The 20,173-nt window shown below is 34.4% G+C and overlaps 1 protein-coding gene across 1 annotated transcript in view; it reads right to left on the bottom strand.

The window, feature by feature from the left end:
- Positions 1-3,323: 3,323 nt before the first annotated feature.
- Positions 3,324-20,173, bottom strand: part of DEUP1 (deuterosome assembly protein 1) — a gene marked incomplete at both ends in the record, with an annotated part of 47,774 nt that continues 30,924 nt past the window's right edge. Inside the window, 3 exons of the mRNA XM_019663730.1 lie at positions 3,324-3,429; positions 6,598-6,743; positions 19,619-19,861. Coding sequence (XP_019519275.1) covers positions 3,324-3,429; positions 6,598-6,743; positions 19,619-19,861 — 495 coding nt within the window. The remainder of the gene's footprint in view (positions 3,430-6,597; positions 6,744-19,618; positions 19,862-20,173) is intronic.

The raw sequence follows: 20,173 nt of genomic DNA on the forward strand, positions 1-20,173 counted from the left end.
GTAGCATCTTAGTCCTGACTTTTACCATCTTTCTAGAAATCATTCACTGTCTCTCATTCTTAGGTTCTGAGATAAAGTCACAATCACTGATCTAAAAAAAAAAAATCATAGTCCACTGGGGGAAACAGAAAAATTAACATTTACAACACAGTGTAGCAACAGATGTCAGCAGTATGTAATGGGGGTGGTATGCAGTGGAGGGGTGCTTAACCCAGATAGGATTCTCATAGGAGGGGACATCAGACTGGATATTGAAGGGCAAATGGAAGCCAGCTGGAAGACAGAGATGGAGAAGGGCTCCCAGACAAAGAATGCAGCCACAGCACAGGGGTGAATGCACACTCAGTGAACCAAAAGAAGCTTCAAGTGGCTGCAATTGGAGTGTTGTGAGAAATAAGCCTGGAGCGTTAGACAGAAGCCACCAACAAAGCAATTTATATGACTTTACCCCAGTGCACTTACTTTTAAAATTGACTTTTTTTTTCATTTCATATTTAAATATTTCAGGATATATCTCTAACAGAGTAAGGGCATGTTCGCTCTCTATTTTTTTTAAACATAGCCAGAATATCATAAAATGTCTTAAAAATATTAACAATTCCTCAATATCATTGAATATCCAGGCAATATTCAAATTTAAAGTTGTACCAAAAGTGTAATGAATGTTTTTAAATTTGTTTATTTGAATTGAGATCTAAATATGAGCCACACATTGCAACTGGCTCGTATCTTTTTAAGCCTCTCTTTTTGTATGTGATTGTGTGTGTTCTAATACTTTATATGCATCATCTCATTAAATCCCTACATATCTCTTCATTTTGCAGATTAGAAAATGAAGGTACATAACTGCTCACAGTCGCATTCCTGGTGACAGGCAATCGGATTCCAGGGCCTTACACACTGTGCTATGTAAGCTCTACGAGTAGTAGAGCCCTAGAAGGTGGTTTACACGTCGGAAAAAGCTGCAGTGGGAAGACCTAACGTGGAAAGTATGCATTTTCCAGCAGGTAAACATGATCCATCCTCAGGAGTCATACCACCAACCCCTCAGCTGATTCTATCCTTATTACTAACACTTTCAGAATTTCAGAGTTGGACATGACCTTGGATATCACATGGTCTAACCCCATCATTTAACAAATAGAAAAGAAAAATAAAGACTCACAAGGCTGGGAACTGACTGAGCCTAAGTTATTCAGCTCCTCAGAGCTAAAGAGGAGACTAGAAAAGTGGAGTACGAATATCCTCACCCTGAGGACAATATTACATTTCCTTTCATCTGCAATCTTCTTTCTCCATTTTTTTTTCTTACAATTTATTTGATGAAACTACTGGGTTTTTCTGTAATTGGTCCCAGTTTGGATTCTGTTTGTATCCTTGAGGTGTAGTTTATATGTTCTCTTAAAATGGAACTTTTACAATGTAAAAAAAAAATGAATATGCTATTGTGAAAATGGAGTAAACAATTTTTATTATTTTCACAACATTTAGTTATTAAAACAACATGCTATACTGCAAAGCTTTCTAAGTGAGATTAATTTACCTAGCTCTAAATGACTTTTGGCTTTATTAAAAATGTCAATTTGATCACAAATAAATTACTAAAAATAATTCTGTGTTGGAAAAAGAAGATTCATAATACATGGCTCTTGTGGGTTTTATTACAAGAGAATGAAAATGGTCTCCACATACACTTCCTGGAAGCAATAGCTATTTATACACAATTCATTTGTTACTTTTTCTGCTCAGCAATGCATTATCTTGAGGTCTCTAAGAGCCTATAAAGAGATTTGTGCCTTGTACTCTCTCCTTCCATATCAAAACTGTGCAAAATCAGTACATTCCTTATATTACTCAAAGTTTTATTACTCTAAATCTATGAGGTTAAGAACAGTATAACTATACTTTAGGTGGCTTTAATCATCATTTTCTCATAATGCATTCACTGGGGACACCAGTAAAGAACAGTGTTAAAGTTATATTTTTAAATACCAATAAAATCAGTTTTATAGGGTTATGTGAAAAATATAAGGAAAATGATCATTAATTCGTAACACCTTTTCAACACTTAAGAGTTGCCCGACAGTCAGCTCTTTGGGAGAAAGGATTTGTCTTTCACATTATGGTATTTCCTACAGAAATAAGCAAAATAGCTTACAGTCCTACTAGATGCCTAATAAATACTTGTTCAGTTTACACAAACAACAACGGAATTTATGACCCTAAACAATTATGGGAGAATTTAGCCTTAAATATTAATGAATTCCTTCTCTAAATATTTATTTTCACTTATTGTGTGTCAGGCACTGTGGTAGACACTAGATGATAATTCAAAACCATGCCTAGGTTTTTCCTACTTTTAACAATTTTTAGATTATATAACATTGGATATTCTTTGGGCTCCTCAAACCTCAAGAACAGAGAAGTGGGTAGCAGCCATGATAAACTCATGGAAAGAAAGCTGCAACTGGGTTTTACTACAGGGAGAAGAGAATATACTTGTTGTAGGGGAGTTGAGAACCACAGGGTCTTCAAGGATGGTGCCCCAGTTTTATTCATCCTTGTATTCCTAGCTCCTGGCTGAGTACCCGGCACATGTGCAGTGCTCAGTGCCAAAATGTGGGTATAACCAAGAACAATAGCAGCTAACATTTACTAGGTGCTTCCGCTGAGCTAGGGAGGCACTGTTCTAAGCACCTTGCAAGCATTATTATTTTATGGATTTTAACTTAAGGGAAGAGTATGGATTCTGAAGCCACATTGCGGGGATTCAAATCTGGCCTCTCCCACTTATAGCTGTGTAATATGGAGGGAAACAACCTACCTTTGTAAAATGGCTGTGAGGAATAAATGAATTAGGATTTGTTAAGCCTGTAAAACAGCTCCTGGCACATAGTAAGTGCTATTTAAGTGGCAGCTATTATTAGATCATTTAATCCTCATCACAACCTTATGAGGTAGGTTATCCCATCCCCATCCTAAAAATGAAGACCCTGAGCAACTTGAGAAAGCAACTTCCCTAAGTTTATGCACCTAACATGGTTGAGCACCCAAGTCTGTGCTCTCTTACTTCTTGCTGTAAGCTACCTCTCAGGAGGGACAGGTCCTCCACGTTTCAGGGGCAGCCTCACAGTGACAGGGTGATAACCTAAGGTTCGTGTTTTTTATAGCATCACACAGAAGAATGTCAGTCTTAGCAGCTTGGTAGGTTATTATCTTAAGAGAAAATATAGAAGGAAGATTCCCCCAACACCCACCCCCGACCCTTTGTATTTAAAGACTTCAGATCTGCCTGGAAGAATGGAGCTCACTATTTTCCATACCTTATTCAAGTCTTTTTCATGATTTGGTTGGTCTGGGGTTACTGAAAACAGCTCTTTCCTTTTCTTTTCTGATTCATTAATAGAAGGTGAATAAGATGACTGTAGTCTACAAATTCAAATGAGTAAAAATTAAGTTTAACTTGATAAATTTTAGTATTATATAGTTAATTTACTCTATTGTAGGTTGCAGAGATAGGTTATTCGTTTGTTAGAAACATTTCTAGTTTCAGAAATTGCAAGTTCTAATACATTCAGATCCCATAAGTATTTACATATTTAACTAAGTGAAAATGGTTTTAGCAGAAAAAAATAAAATTAAAGCTAGCAATTAGTATGGAATTTCAATTATACATTAATACTGGGTTTGCATATGTAGATAAGACGCTTGGGTAAGAAGAAAAGGCTGTTTCCTGTAATAAAATAACTTGGGAACCCATTAAAAAAGGAAATACACCTGACTCGCTTCTATATCATGGAAAAGAACTATGTCAGGGGAAGTCTGGGGGGAGCAACCGCTCCATAAAAGTGTAGCAGTGATTGAATCTGACAGTCTACCCATAGAGAGCTCAACTACATCTATTCTTTGGCTGTTCAATTTATAAAATGGAATTGCAACCACACATGGATGCTAGAGAGGAAAGGCAGGAGCTAGTATAAAAAGTACAATTTCCACAGGAATTTTGAAGTTTAAGCAGGTAACGTTCACTTCCGCATCAAGGAAGTTGGTAAAATAAAAAACATTAAAACAGAAAAATAAAGGTAACGAGGCAAAGAAAGCAGAATGTGTTTTATTGCTTGACTAATCTGGTAGAGTCCAGTGTTTTAAGGAATGTACCCACTTGTAAGTGAATACAATTTTAGATTTCCAAAGAACTTTTTAAAAGGTTCCACAAATCAAAACCTTAAACCACACAAACAAAACAAAATCTGAGTAATGATAGAGAAATAACTGTCAAGATGAAAAATAAAGGAATCTTTTACAAAGGGTAAATTAACAGTGATATCCATGAGGTACATGTTATCTAGGCTGCACTGTGTTTTTTTGTTATTGTTTTTGCTGTTTTTAATTGCCAAATATATGTGTTAACTGTAGAAAACAGAGTATAGAAAAGTATATACTGCTGTAAAGTCCTCCAGGAAAAACCACTGTCAGCATTTTTGTGTATATTGTCTTTTTTTCCTATGCATGTGTATAAATACATACACATTTCCCATAAAATCAGGATCTACTGTATACATTATTTGTCAGTCTTCTTTTGTTTTCCACTCAGTAATATATTGTGAGCATTTTACCCAGTATTCTCCTAAACTATTATTTCAGGATCAGTCTTAAATTTTTCTTATTTGTATGATTTGGGAGAGGTCAAAATGAAATTTCCTTTTTTTTTCAATTCTTTCTAAGCAATTTCAGGGAGTGGAATGCTGAGTTGAATGGTAAAAACCTCAAGATGATTTTGTAAATTTAAGTGAGTGAATGGAACAAATGTCAAACTTCAATGTGGACAAGTTCATAAAAGAAAATAATAGTCATGCTAATGTTCAATGCTAACATAAATAAATAAGAGAACTGTCATTTTTCATGTAGGAAAAGAGTGCTGGAATTATTTTTAATAACTGTCAGAACATAACAGCCCAAGGTGCTTCCACAACCAAAGTAAGGAAAAAGCTAACAAAATCTTAGCGTTATTGAGAAAGTTTCTGATAGTGAATAAAAACATTACAATGCTACTTCTATAAAACCATTGTTCATCTACACTCTGTAGTCTGGGCTGTTTCACCTTACTACAACTATAAAGAAAAAACAAAGTCTGAATAAAAGAGACCAAAACAATATAAAAGATAGAGCCACATTCATATGAAAACTAAAATTAGAAACTTTCAATGGGAAAGGTGAAGGCAGAGAAGACTATGTTCAAAGTCTAAAATACAATAGAAGCTGTGAAAAGTTAAATATCTTTTCATCAAATCTCAGAATACAGAACTGAGCCAACAACCCCCCAATGTAAAAGATGTAGTTTGAAGACCAAAATAAATACCAGCTTAAATAGAGGTTGGCAACCAGGCACAACAAAAGAGTTGTATTGGCCAAATATGTGAATAACTGCAAGATTTTAGATTAAATCATGTATCTAAGGAAAGCTGGCAATGTTTGGAATTCAGCATTGGCTTTGTGAGATAACGCCATAGAAATTACCTACAATGCTCTTCAAAAAACTGGAATGAGACATAGTTGAATGGTTTGCTCTTCTAGGAAATTTATGTTTCTAGGCATATACATTCTTTGTGCGAAGACATTTCTTAACTCACCACACTGGAACAGTACCTTGCACATAATATAATTCTAATAGATTTATTAATGATTTGTGGTGATGATATATAGCTTGTATACAGAGCACTCAATAATGTTGACTGGCTAATAGGTATTCTACCATCATTGCTGAGACAGACAATAGGTCATTTTTAAGAATCTTAATTTGTCATTTGTTGTAAAGGGCAGACCTCAAGGAAATGTTAGCAAGTCCCACAACTTTGAAGAAATAATTATTACCTTTAAAACAGTATACTCATCTTTCAATAAATATCCCTCACTACTGGCTATTCAATTTTTTAAATCTTATCATTAGTCTAGCATTGACCTTCAGATTTGAAAAGGATTCAAGTTCTAATGAATCAGTGAATGGTTAGAAGAGTCACACTGTCTATTCATAAGTATAAACATTTAATAATCATCAGAAGTCTATTTCCTTTGTGGTTATGGAGTATGCAATATCTATCTGATTTTAAAAGAGGAAAAAAAAATATTCTAACAAAACCTTTCATGGAACTGCCAAGGTGGTGAATGAGGAGGCCAAAATAAATACAATATTTATAGGTGAAAAGCTTAATAACAGGTTTACAGGCAATCAAAATAAAAACGTTAGAAAAATATGGAATAAATCTTACTTATATTTATATATGTATAATGAAATACTGGCTCTATAGTATTGTTTTACAATATTCTGAAGAATAAAAGTTCTAAGAAAATTTCTGACTCAGTATGACACATAAGTATCCATAAATCAGAACATGATATAATTTTCTAGGTAAGTAAAGATGTTAATTTTGAAGATAAAATAATCACTAATTTTATTTTTAATATTGAATATTATCTAATAATTAACATGTTAATACAAAACAAATAGACTTTTAATTCTAGTTTCAAATATAAAACTTAAAAAAGTCAAACATCATGTTTTGAACAGTTTCTCTCAGGTTGTGAATATAAAGAATATACCTTTTTATATTTTCTTGAGCGTTTTGGCAGTCTCCTATTTTTAATAATTCTCTGTGCAACTGCAATCGTTCCATTTCTATAATTCTCAAGAGATCATCACGTGACTGTAACTCACTTTTTACCTCTGAGAGTCCTACTTCCATGACCTAAATAAAAACATCAAAAATTTTCAATGCTCATATTTGGATATTATGATGTATAATACATTTAAAAATATTTCACATCTATGAACCAGCCTAATTTCAAATGTACTAATATTTAGTCCTTTGCTGACTGTCTCACAGAATTTCCTCCCTTCATTTATTCAACACATATTTACTGAGTTCTTTTTTTTTTTTNTAAAATTACACTGATGGTAACCACTTTGAGCACCTCTTGTAATTGCAGAAGTCAAATGTGACTTGTATTCATTTTTTGTTATTGGTATATATTGACTATTACAATTTCAATACAGTTTTTTCCTTTCTTAAAATGTGTATACATTTTTTTGGCACCCTCTGTATATAAGAATATAAAGATGAAAATAAAAATTCATAATCCAATTACCCCAGATCACTGTTAACATGTGTAAAATATCCTTTCCTGTACAGGTGCAACCAACACTACTCTCCCATTTATGCTATTTTCTTGTGTATTGTACAATATAATCACAGTGTAAGGCTTATAATTGGGGAAAGGCTGAATCTTTTCTTGTATTTATAGTACACAGGATTTAAATAGCCATATTATTTCTGAAGTGACCTTCAAATACCTAGAAAGTTATTGAATAGTGCTCTCAAATCCTTTAGATTTGGGGTTAAAAAAAACCAACCAGATAAATCCTATGCTTTCAATAGCAAATCATCAATTTGATAATGAATAAGGGATGAAAGGGAATTTCAAAATAAATGGGAGGGAGGGAGCAAGCGAAGGAGGGAGGGAAAGGAGGGAGGTAGGGCTTATAAGCGACTTGCAGTATTTTAACAGTAGAATGTTATAATTGCTGACTTTCTCCATGAACCATGCTGCGCATTGAGGCAATGTTTAGTAAATGTTTCAACATCTGTTTTTTAAAACCCTAAAATAGATATATAAAGCGGGCAGGGGAGGTATCTATGAAAGACTGGAATAGAGGTTTTTTTTTTAAACAGATAAACATGTTAATGAAAGGGAACGACAGGCAAATTCAGGAGGAAACTTTGACTAGAGCACACTGTGGGAGGTGATCAAACTATGGGTCACAAGATAATGTTAGGATGAGACTGAATGAGATTATCTTGCACTGTCACTTATTCCCCTGGCTCTTTTTTTATGACACTTTGAATTATGTCATAAAGGTTTTGTGTGATTCCACAAAACATTTCTGTCATGCCAGTCTCAGATGTAATACCAAGAAATGCAATGCTTTTATTAGTCAATAATGAAAGCTGCTCTCTGCATTGAGCAAATGAGTGACTGCGACAGGTGCTGTCCTGCCCGCTTGCATACCTGTTGTTTTGCTAACATTTTTTCTTTTATTTCTAACTCCGTTTTTAACTGTCTTTCCAGAAAGGCAGCTTTCTTCATGATAGTTGCTATAGTGATCTCCTTCTGATGAAGCTCCTCTGTGAGGTCAGATATTTCATTCCTCATTCTTTCCTGCTCAGAGCTAAGGTGCTCTTCTTCCTGATGGAGTTGGCTTCTTATCTGCAGCAGATAGATTCCAGAAAATATTCACAAATCCTTTTATTTAAAAAAGCAGCTTAAAGCTTTTATTGGTCAGGTTCAGTCTTCCTATCCTATCTTAAAATTTTGGCAGGCCCCACTTGACCCTCTCTTTCTTCTCAATTCTCAGTGAAAAACACAGGCATATAATAACGATTCATTTATTTTTCCCATCCGATTTCAAGTTTTCATTTCTTCTAGTTTTCTTACTAGTTTTCTAGTGTATGCAAATCATCACCTACTACTGATACTGCTTTAATAGCTACTTTGACAGGGAGGTGGAGAAAGTATTCTCAAGCATTTCCCCCCAGATTTACTGAAATAAAATGGGTATATAAGAAAACTGCACATAATTAATGTACACAATTTTGTGAGTTTAGACATACACTCGTGCCACGACCACCACAATCAAGGTAATAATCATATTCATTACGTCCAAATATTTCCTGTGTCCCTTTGTCATTTAAAGNTAAAAACTATATATACTGTATAGAAGTTAGAGGAGCCTTATTATTCAAGGAAGGAACTTCAGAAGCTATAAACAAAAATATACATGTTTGACAAAAGTTTAAAACTTCTTATATAGCATAAGATATCATAAATAAAATTACGAACAGCAAATTTCAAAAAGTGCTGTTATAAATTGACAAGAAAAAGACAGCCCAATAGAAGAATGAGCAAAGACTATAACTAATTCATAATACATTGCCAAATAAATATACAAAAAATACTCACTATAGTCAGGGAAATGCAAATTAAAGTACTATTGAGAAATCACTTTACACCCATCAGACTGAAAAAAATTTAAAAGCGATAACACATATTGCTAGTAAGGGTGAAAGAAAAAGGTAGAAATATGATTTGATAACAAATGTTTTAAAATTAAACATATATATCCTTTGAATCAGTAATTCCATTCTTAGGAAGGTATTTCAAAATATATGTAATAAGGGTATTTTACAGTATTGTTTATTTGTGCAAAAATCTAGAAACCGAGTTGAATTAATTATGAATAAATTAATTCTGAAAAATAGTTGAATAAATTTTGATATAGTCACATCATGGGATATTATTAAGCCATTATGAGAAACGAAGCAGAAGACCTAAACCAGCTGACTTGTAAGGATCTGCAGAGGATATTGTTGAGTGAACAAAAACAAGAGAAGTGTGTATAATGTAATCTAATTTATTTTTAAAAAGTTAAAACCCCTAAATAGGTATATGACTACATACATCTATGTGTATGTATGTATATATGTACATATATTCACACATAAGTGAATTCATATATATGAAAAAGTACAAAATGATACATACTGAATAGTTAACGTGTTATCTGGCAGATGGGGTATGAGGTGGCATAGAGAAATGGCAGAAAGGAGAAGGGGAGAAGCAGGAAAAGAAGTGACTGCTAAAATAGTGAGTTTGTAAGTTATGATTCAATTCATTAAAAATTATATATATTTTACATACGTATGTATTTTTTCCTAAGAAACTAGGAAAAATAAAAAGATATTTTTCTACTTACTTGTAGACATGTCCATGATATATAGTCAAAGGCAGTTTAGAATAATGTATATAGTATGCATTTATTTCTATAAAAGAACACGCAACTCATCCCCTGTATATGTGTGCACAAACAACAAAAAAGTTATAAAATGATACACACTAGTTTGTCAGCACTGGATTCTCTGGAGTCCAAACTAGGACTGGGGATAGACGTAGGGATACTTAGCTTCTTCTTTACACATCTTATGTGTTTTATTTCTTGAAAAAACAAAAACAAGTGAATGAATAAAGCCAAATGCCTACAAGAGTAAGGATGAAACAGGCTCAGTGGGGGCTGTGATGACACAGAATACGCACCTAAAAACATTCAGATAGACATTTTTAAAAATAACATAAAACCATTTTGTGAGAGAAAAAAGGACACATATGGGGACACATATAGGATCCAATTTAACTTTTTGTGTGTCCTGTGTTTGGAAATAAAAGTCCTAGGTGTCAGCCAGATTTTGTGTAACAGACAGGGAAGCCACGTATACTTTGGTGTTTTATCCATATGTAGTACTCGTTTCATAGAACATAACTGGATCCAAAGAAGAAGACAGAATGCTTCCAGAATGCTTCTACTCTTTGATATTAGCATATGGACTATTATGAGGACAAGTACATACTATTACAGAAATACATATCATGGCTTAAGAAGGCACCATGGAGAATGCCAAATCCATCTTCCTTATTTACTTCACAGCTGAGGAAACTGAAGCCAGATTAAGCAATTACCATACTCATCTCTTATCCTCTCCATTCCCTGAATGGTGAAAAATTATTTTATTTCAGAGTTTTCTCTCAGAGCAAATAAATAGTAAACAAGTAACAATGGTATTTCATTAGTTCAATAAATAAACATTCTCATCTCTATATATTAAAAACCAACCCTCAACTGTTATATTAAGCAGTTCAAATGAAAGGTACCCAGCCTGTTTAAGTTGCCTTACGTAAACCTGTGCAGGCACTGGTTAAAACCACAAGGTCAGTCCACAGCCATTCATTTATTCCTCCATCTTTTTATTCAGCCAGCATTCACTGAACACTCACCATACCCCTGATGCTGTGAGGTGCTGGTGATACAAACATTAATAAGACATGGTCCCTCTTCACCATCCAGTGGGGAAGTGAGAAGCTACAAAACAAGTCAGACTAAAATACAAACTAAGTGTGGATGGAACAATTCACTCTGGAGCTTCAGGGGCGGCTTCATTAAGGGGAAGGTTGACATTTGAGTCAGGCCACGTATATGTAAGATTTCAGAAGTTACAGCAAGACCAAAACAAGGAAGTAGTATGTGTGAGGAACTGTTCAGAATTGAGCCCAATCCAAGAAAAGAACATGGGAGAAAACCAGAAATTCAAATGTTTAGCCTGAAGATAAAACTGAGTTCTATCCGTGTGCAAGATAATTTGCCACCCTGTAGGAAGTGCTCAGTAAATAACGTCTGGGTAAATCCTGACCAACTAAGTAATCTCTGTTAAATTTACTGAATGATTTCAGCATATTACCATGTACTGTGCAGGGTCTAAATCTCCCATCATTCCTTTTAGATGTGTGTTTTCAGTTCTGACAGCTTTATATCTCATATCTGAGACCTGAAATGAGATTAGTAATAGATAAAAGTAAATGTAAAATTCATAATAAAAGTTCACAATTCTATTATAATTAATTTTATTTTGTTAATTAAATATTTTCTAAGTGTAGTGAAAGGAAATACTTCTTAGGCATGATTATCATAAATCAGGTATTCTCATTTAGTTCTATTTTTTGTAAGCCACACTTTACCCTTCTTTTCTGATCAGTGCTAAACTAAAAACAGATACAATAATGAATCATTTACTTTTTTCTTTCCAATTCCAAAATTCCTTTTCTTGCTTCTATTTTCTATTGTATTCAAATTATCACCAGAAAAATCACAATTTCAAAAACATGTTTGAATAACTGTCCAGTAAATTTCTTTACTACCTAGTTAATTTTTTACAATATGCAAATGTTACTTTCATGTTTAATTTTGTTCTTTCTGATATTTCTGCCAAATTTCCTCATTTTTTTGTGACACCTTCATTTTGTCTCCTAATTTATTTTTTTTACCCTGATTTCTTGTACTTGACAGTACTTTGACATAGTATCTGCCCTTTTATTTATCTAGTCTCATTTTTATATAAAACACTTCCCTTAAAAAGATAGGGCCGGCCAAGTGGCTCAGTTGGTTAAGAGCTCGCTCAAGAGTTTGAGCTCTGAGCAACAGTGGTTCGATGCCCGGCCCGAGCTGAGCTGCCGCTAAACTGCCAATAGGTAGCAGCATGGCTCAGCTAAAAAAAAAAAAANCAGAATCTGTCCTCAGAGAGGGGACAGTCTGGTGACAAAGACAAAGAATAATCATGCAAATATGGTCATACTGTATGTAAATTTGAAAAACAGGAAACATAAAAGTATAAATAAAATATCAGTGCATAGAATTTGGATTAATGCAAATAATTCCCAATTTAAACAACAGCCAAGAAAAATCTAATATCAAAGTTTGGCCAACAAAGTAAATTATAAATCGTGGTTCCATTATTGCCCAATAGTAGCCCTACTTTAGCTGGTAGCTAGCAACACCAGCGATCCTGGGAGTCCAGTGTTTTATTTTGTTAGCAGGAGAGACTTGAGCAAGATTAAACCTGGTGGGAAGGATCCAGCTGGGAGAGAGAAGGGGTGATAGTAATGGTGTCAGGTCCCTGAGAAGGTGGGTAGGACGGGTCCCAAAGCATAGTGGAAGTATTGCCTAAAGCAGAGTCCCTCCTCTTCTGCGATAAGAAAGAAGAAAGGTGGAATGTAGACAAGTAGATGCATTTGGGCATGGGGAGATAAGACATGGCTATCAGTTGGCTTCTATTTTCTTTGTGAAGAAAAAAGGCAATGTCAGGTGGTGACAATGGAAGAAATAGCGGTGGGAGTGATTTTTGAGAGCGAAGAAGGTTTGAAACGGCCTGCAATGGAAATGGGAGAGTTAGCTAATTAGACCAGCACAGCAGGATTCCTGGCAGTGGTGAGTACTCATTTGAGGTTTGTGACCATGACCTGTTGAGTGATTTTTTCCAGCTGTACTTGGCTGTCCTCTGGGAGAGAGGAACGACAGAGTCCTTCCATATCATCAGGTCTCTTCCGCTCAATTATACAGGGAAACTAATATTTATTAAGCAAGCCTGACCCAGGTCATCAAACCCATTGCCACTTTTATAAATGAGGAAGTTGTGGGCCAGATTTGATCCAAAGTTATTCAGTTCATAAGAGGCAGATTTTAGAACAGAAATCCAAATCTTTACCCTACTGGTCCAGTTAGAACATTCAAGATGCAAAATAATTTGTTTTTTCAAGATGCAAAAACAGACCTGCAACTTATTGATAAAGACAGAGTGGGGTGCTCTGAGAGCAGGAAGTTCCTCTGCTAATATATGCTATAAAAAATACTACGGATGTTTTTAAAAATCATTTGTTCAATAATTCTCAGTATACTGGGGGTGCCAAAAAAATGTATACAAGTGGACATTTTGGTCAACGTTGCTCAAGCAGTAGTTTGCCATAATCAGAAGTGTCTGGACGGTGATGGTAGTCACTCTGAGCACCTCTTGTAACTGCAGAAGTCAAATGTGACTTGTATTCATCTTTTGTTTATCGGTATATATTCAGTATTACAATTTTAATACTTTTTTCCTTTCTTAAAATATGTATACATTGTTTTGGCACCTTCTGTATATTCAATAACAGATTTATTCAAATATAATCCACATACTATAAGATTCACCCATTTAAGGTATATAATTCAGTGGATTTTAGTATATTCACAAATTTGTGCAAGCATCATTACCTAATTCCAGAATATTTTCATCACAAAAAAAATCCAATACCCATTAGCAGTCACTCCCTATTTTCACTCTCCTCAGCCCCTGGCAACCACTAACGTATATTCTGTTTTTATGGAATTGCCTATTTTGGACATTTCATACAAATGGAATCATTCAATATGTGGCCTTTTGTGACTGGCTTCTTTCACTTAGCATAATGCTTTCAAGGTTCATCCATGTTGTAGCATGGATCAGTACTTTATTCTTTTTTATTGATGAATAATATTGAATTGTATGGATATACCTCATTTTATTTATTTATTCATAAGTTGATGGATATGTGGATGTTTTTTCTTTTTGGCTATTATGAATGATACTGCTCTGAAAATTCACATATAAGCTTATATGTAGATATATGTTTTCTTATTAATTCTTATCCCAAACTTCACAAAGCCTAGAGATATAATTGTGTAGACAGTATAGAACCTATGAGTTCCCAGATAAACTTTTTTTTTAACCAAAGCCTTAAATATACATTATTTTTCAGAAGACCTAAAGATCTAGGTTCAGTGAAGGACCTAGATGCAATATTTTAGCCCCAGAAGTTCCTGGCTGACTAGGGAATAAGAATAAGAATATATTCAAATAGGTGATTGAATAGACTTGTTTGAATAAAGATTTGTTTGGATAAAGTTCCTATTTAAAACAATGTGGATTTTAAAGATAAAGTTAAAATCTCAAAATAAACAAAAGAAATGTGAAACAATAGATTAGAAAGTAGAAAGGCAAATTAACTTGATGTGAATGTCATCCATTGCTTTGCCCAGTTGAAGAAGGCAGTATCTGGGCAGTATTCCTATCCTTGCTTTGCAAATTTGCCACCAGGAAGCAATCATGAAAGTGCATGTAGAAAAGTGGGCCTGTTTTCACTTGGGTGGGATGGGGGGGGGGCACAAAAGGGCTCTAACTCCAGGCCATTGAAGTGTAATGTCACCATGGGCTAGAGTTAACTGAAATTCTATAAAATGTAATAATAATAATGGAGTCTATTTCTTTACTGTTATCAGAAAATAATATCTGTAAGAGTGACATATGAAGCTATCATTAAAGAAAAAAAGGCTTATTTGTGATGTAGCTATACAAGTAGGAGAATTTATGTTAAACTGAAATTTTATAATGCAAATCAATAGTAATGATTTGATACATTTTTCTAGCAAAACTATGCAAAAGTTTTCATTATAATTGACAGCAGTATGTAAATTGACTGTAAAAGTACAAGAGGCTTTGTTGATATTGATAAATTGAGAGTTGTTTTATGACTTATGCAGTATCCATTGAATTCAATGTTAAATTAATAATATTGAAATGACCTAAGAATTAGTGAATTTATTTAACTTAGATGTTTAAAATTGGCATGTTTTTTCATGACAGTCAAATCAATTATTTCTCAATGTGGATGCAAATATGCACAAAAATGATTCTTTGGTATTTGTTTCAGCTCTTGGAACATTTTCAAGTTGGTTTAGAACAACTTCAGTATGTAAATCTACTTTTTTAACAGTAAATTTTATGACATCAAGTACAGATGAGGTATTTCCAGTGAATACATAGCATTCAAATTAAGATATATTGTAAGTGTAAAATACACCAAGATTTTGAAGTTTCAATATGAAAAGAAATGTAAAATATCTCATTAATAATTTTTTACATTGATTACAAGTTGAAATTATAACACTTTAGATATATGTTGTGTTAAATAAAATATATGATTATTATATATCAATGTCACCCATTTCTTATCCTTCTTTTAATGTGGCTACTAGAAAAATTTAAATTTTATTTGTGACTTGCATTATATTTCCATGGGGCAGTGTTGCTATAGTACCTTAATGACATAGTAACAAGGAAACAAAAAAATGGTCAAGGTTTTTGGGCATAGATACTAGAAAAAATGTAGCACAATTTATTTTTGTCATTAATCTCCAGTGGGAAATATCGCACATTTAAAAAATGTTAATGTAGTATAGCATAGTAAATAAATATATGCAATGGAATTAATATGTATGCTGACACATTTCAAGGTCGTAGAGAAACAAGTGAGATGTGATTCATGTGAAAATTCAGATGCATGTGCCATTACAGTGTGTTGTAAACTAAGAGAATTTTATATATAAGTGACAGTAATTCAAATTGAAATGGTTGTCTTTTAAAATTCATGTGCAAGGTATGGCATACTGAATTTGGCAGTTTTGCAAAAAAAGAAGAGAAACTTCTTTCTAAATACATGCACTGGTTACAGTGATTATTTACCTCTAATTATTCCCATTTGGTAAAATATAAATTTTGTAAAACAAGGTTAAGGCCCATCTGTTTAGTTAGAAACTTGCCTAACAGTTTGAGAGAAGCCATGATTTTGAACTTTCAAATTAGCTACCAAATAATAAGACATTGATATAGTCGCATTTAGTATTTATTCTAAAGCAAAAGAATAAAGCATAAGTAAAATCTAGAAATAAAACAGAGAAAAGTCTAAATGAAAGCCTTATTTTTAGCACTTTTTTCTAAATGCATTAAAAATAATTAGTGTTTTTCTGGGAGTAGAAATCTTATCTTGAATATTTGAACTGAATTACTTCTCAAAAATCTTTTCATTAGAATATAACATATTTGTGTGTGTGTGACACATACTCCAGAATAATTTGTTTTTATTTTTTTTAAACATGCAGTTATTTTGTAAAATATAAAATGGAAGTTCTTAGTTTAAATTTAATACTATTCCTGGAGCCAAGAATAACTAATTATTTTTTTAAATGAGCAAAAATTTGCAAAAATTACTTTGGTAAACTTTCTCATAGAAATTGGTGGATAATAAATAAATAACAACCACATTGAAATTTATTATTAACTATGGAAAATATCATAGTGTAGAGTTAGAGAACTGCTAGAAGAATATGAGAAAAATAATATTTCAAAATTTAAAGCAATGAGGGCCAGCTGAGTGGCTCAGTTGGTTAAGAGCTTGCTCAAGAGTGCGAGCTCTGAACAACAGCGGTTTGATTCCTGGCCCAACCTGAGCTGCCACTGAGCTGCCAACAGGTGGCAGGATGGCTCAGCTAAAAAAAAAAAAATTAAAGCAATGTTTTTTAGCCTCAGTACTATGTATTGGGTTGTCAGAAAAGTCATGACATATTTTTTCTATGTTTTTCATTGCGAAAATGCATCATGACTTTTCCTACAACCCAATACATTTTGGTCTGGGTAATTCTTTGTTGCGGGGGTTGTCTTGTGCATTGTAGGATGTTTAACAGCATCTCTAGTCTCTACCCACTAGATGCCATTAATACCGCTTTCCCCTGTTGTGACAACCAAAACTGTATCCAGGCATTGCCAAGTGTTACCTGGGGTGCAAACTCACCCCAGTAGAGAAACACTGATTTAAAGAAAAGTAATAACAATTAGAAAATTAATACTGTTATTTTATAACCTTTAGTATAAATATCAATACAAATATTTCACAATTATATTGACTCCTATGAATAACTGGGTTTTTATTTTGTTATTAAATATTCAGAAACATTAATAAATTATTAAGTACATTAATATATGTATACATAAGGAAAAGTCAAAGTGGGTAACAGGGACCGTCCTTAGTTCAGACAACCCACAGAGCTTTCTCAGAAGTATGTGTAAGCCCCTGGAAGTTTGTAGAGATCTTGGGATGAGAGGTGAGTCATATCCTGTTGATCTGGGTCAGGAGGGTAAGTCAATTAAATGATATTGCTACAGGACAGGGTGGCCTTGGCCATTGGGTGGCTTGAGTACCTTCCTGCTGCATGTCCAGACTCTCAGGTTAGGTCATACTTTCTCTTTTATTTATTTATTTATTTATTTATTTATTTATTTTTAAATTTTTTCAGCTGAGCCATCCTGCCACCTGTTGGCAGCTCAGTGGCTGCTCAGCTCGAGCCAGGACTCAAACCGCTGTTGCTCAGAGCTCAAACTCTTGAGCGAGCTCTTAACCAACTGAGCTACTCAGCCGGCTCCTTTCTCTCTTTTTATCAGTAGGAGTGTGTCAGTGTGATAAGTGTGAGAAACACAGGCTTCAGACATTTACTTGAAAAGAGGATAGAGATTGTAATCTGAACTGGGAATGTTAATTTATTAATGTTAATCAATGGACACTCTTTCTCTATTTGCAGCCTTCTTCTTTTAACAAGATTCTCCAACTTACTTCCTGGAGAAGTAGAAAAGATCAAGTTCTGAGAAGGAGAGAGGTGGGGTTGGTGAAGGAAAGCATTACAGAGAAAGTCAGTCATACTGCTCAGAGAGGTCAACAGAGGTTCGTTCTAGAATATGGGGTAAGAGTAGTGATTTCTATTCTACAAGGGAGCCAAGAACCAAAAGCTGAACCTCAGCCTATAAAAAAGGATATTCTTGGATGCTACAACAGGTCCAAAAAGAAATCTTTGAGGGGGAGATTAAGAGGGACTAATGTTAGTGAAGAAGCTGAACCTCATTGAAGGGTAGAACCAGACTTCATAACCAGACTCATTAATGAAACATGTTTCAGGCAAACCAGAGATTTCTAGGGACCAGAGCCAAAAAGACCTCAAGAAAGGACAAAGAGAACTCACTCCTCATTCTGTGCAGGATAACCTGAAACTTGGGGGAGAATATTCAGGAAGTGCCCAGAAAAATAACTTTATTTATTGATTGTGATCCTGGCGCAGACTCCAGCAGTACAAAGACAGCTGCATAATGTAAGTTTGTCTTTAAATCAGGACCAGAGAGTTGACCAGTTGTCCCATACCACAAAAGGTGAATGGAAAGCAGTCCCAAGAGGGAGAGAATCCCATCAGAACCAGGAGTCCTGCAAATCCAGCTCCAACAGACTGGGTGGGCTGACGGGCAAGATACACAACTAGAAACCACTTGCACAACCTCTAGTGGAGAAGAGTAAGACTGATCTTGTTTATATTATAGCAACGTCAGGGAAAAGCATCATTATTACCTTTTTCCATTTCTAGAAAATGTATGGCTTCCTCAGTGTCTAGCATTTGTGGTTTAGCTTGGTTTGTTTGTTTATACGTGTACTCTAATTTCTAGTAGAATACACCTCCTTACCCAAATAAAGCTGGAATTTGGGATGGGGGAGGTGTACTTCTCTTAGAAATGCCATGGACTAGGAAAAGCTGGGAGCCTTGAGCTCTGTCCCCTTCCAAACTCGGGGAAAGGGGAACAGAGAAGAGTAGATGTTGGCACAGAAAGCAGTTAAAGGACTAATCCAATGTATAATAGAATCCCACATAGAATGTAGCAGGATGGGGGAATGAGGAGTTGGCCCAAGACTAAGAAATGACCCAGGGAGTTAAGGTGGCACATCCTGAGGTGGAATAGCTTAGAGAAGTAAGTGGAAGTCTGCTTAGATAGTGACCTGAAAAAGTACACCTTAACATGGGGAGGGAATAGAGTGGAACTAAGAAATAGGCCAACTGACAGAGGAACTGGTAGAAAATGGTTAACAGTGATAAATCACAGGGAGTGACCCCTTTGCTTCTCATTGAGGTTATTAGATTGTTGAACCCTTAATGATTTCCTGGATCTCCAACCCAGGATTCCTGTGAATCAAAGAGGCACAGGGTCAGAGAGAATGAATAATGGGGACAGAGGGTGGTGTGTGGCCAAAGGGTCATGATTTTTAGGCATTGAGTTCTGTAAGTGACCATTGTTAATATATTATTATTATGCCACTGCAGAACCAAAGTGCACTCTAGTGGAATAAAGTGCCTTTGGTGTTACTGAATTTACTCATCTAGTGAGAATTACTTACTAAAAGGAAATAATGCGCTGAATTTACACATGTAATTTGTAATTAGTTTTCTAATCCATATGCCTGTTGAGTCATCATTTATACAACCCATGGGCAATATCAGTTGAAAAAAAAAATAAATCTTCACCTGGCACTGTCTTTGGTACATTTTCAGCTCTTGGAACAGCTTCTGATTTTCATCTTGTAACTTATTCCGGCTTAATGCTATTTCACTCACAGCTGATTTTAATTTTTCAATAATGAATTCATCTCTTTCATTCGTTTCACACTTGGGATCTGCTTCACATATCAACCGAGGAATTTCAGAGCTGCTGTCTTCTGGGCACTGTTTTTTACCATTTAGTTGAGTTTGGTAACTTTGTGCCTGTTTCTGAGAAATACAAAAATTGTGTCAATTAGATGGACACTATCGTATTTAAGGTTACATAAAGTTCAATAATGATAGGAAAGAATTAGGAAAAACATCTTTAAATACATTATTAAATAATGAAACCTCACCCTTTGTAATTCAGTCTTGTGTTTATTATAAACCTTTAAGATGGCATAAAGAGAAAGTATATTTGTATAACCTCAGAGCAAAGATGTAGAGTAGGGTAGGGAGATCCTTGGGGTAGGGAATTTTTATTTGCAGGAAAGAAAATCTTGAAGATATAAAAAGAGGAAAATCATGGATTCAATCATA

Source organism: Hipposideros armiger, unplaced genomic scaffold (assembly GCF_001890085.2).
Source record: "Hipposideros armiger isolate ML-2016 unplaced genomic scaffold, ASM189008v1 scaffold_402, whole genome shotgun sequence".
Lineage (NCBI taxonomy): Eukaryota > Metazoa > Chordata > Mammalia > Chiroptera > Hipposideridae > Hipposideros > Hipposideros armiger.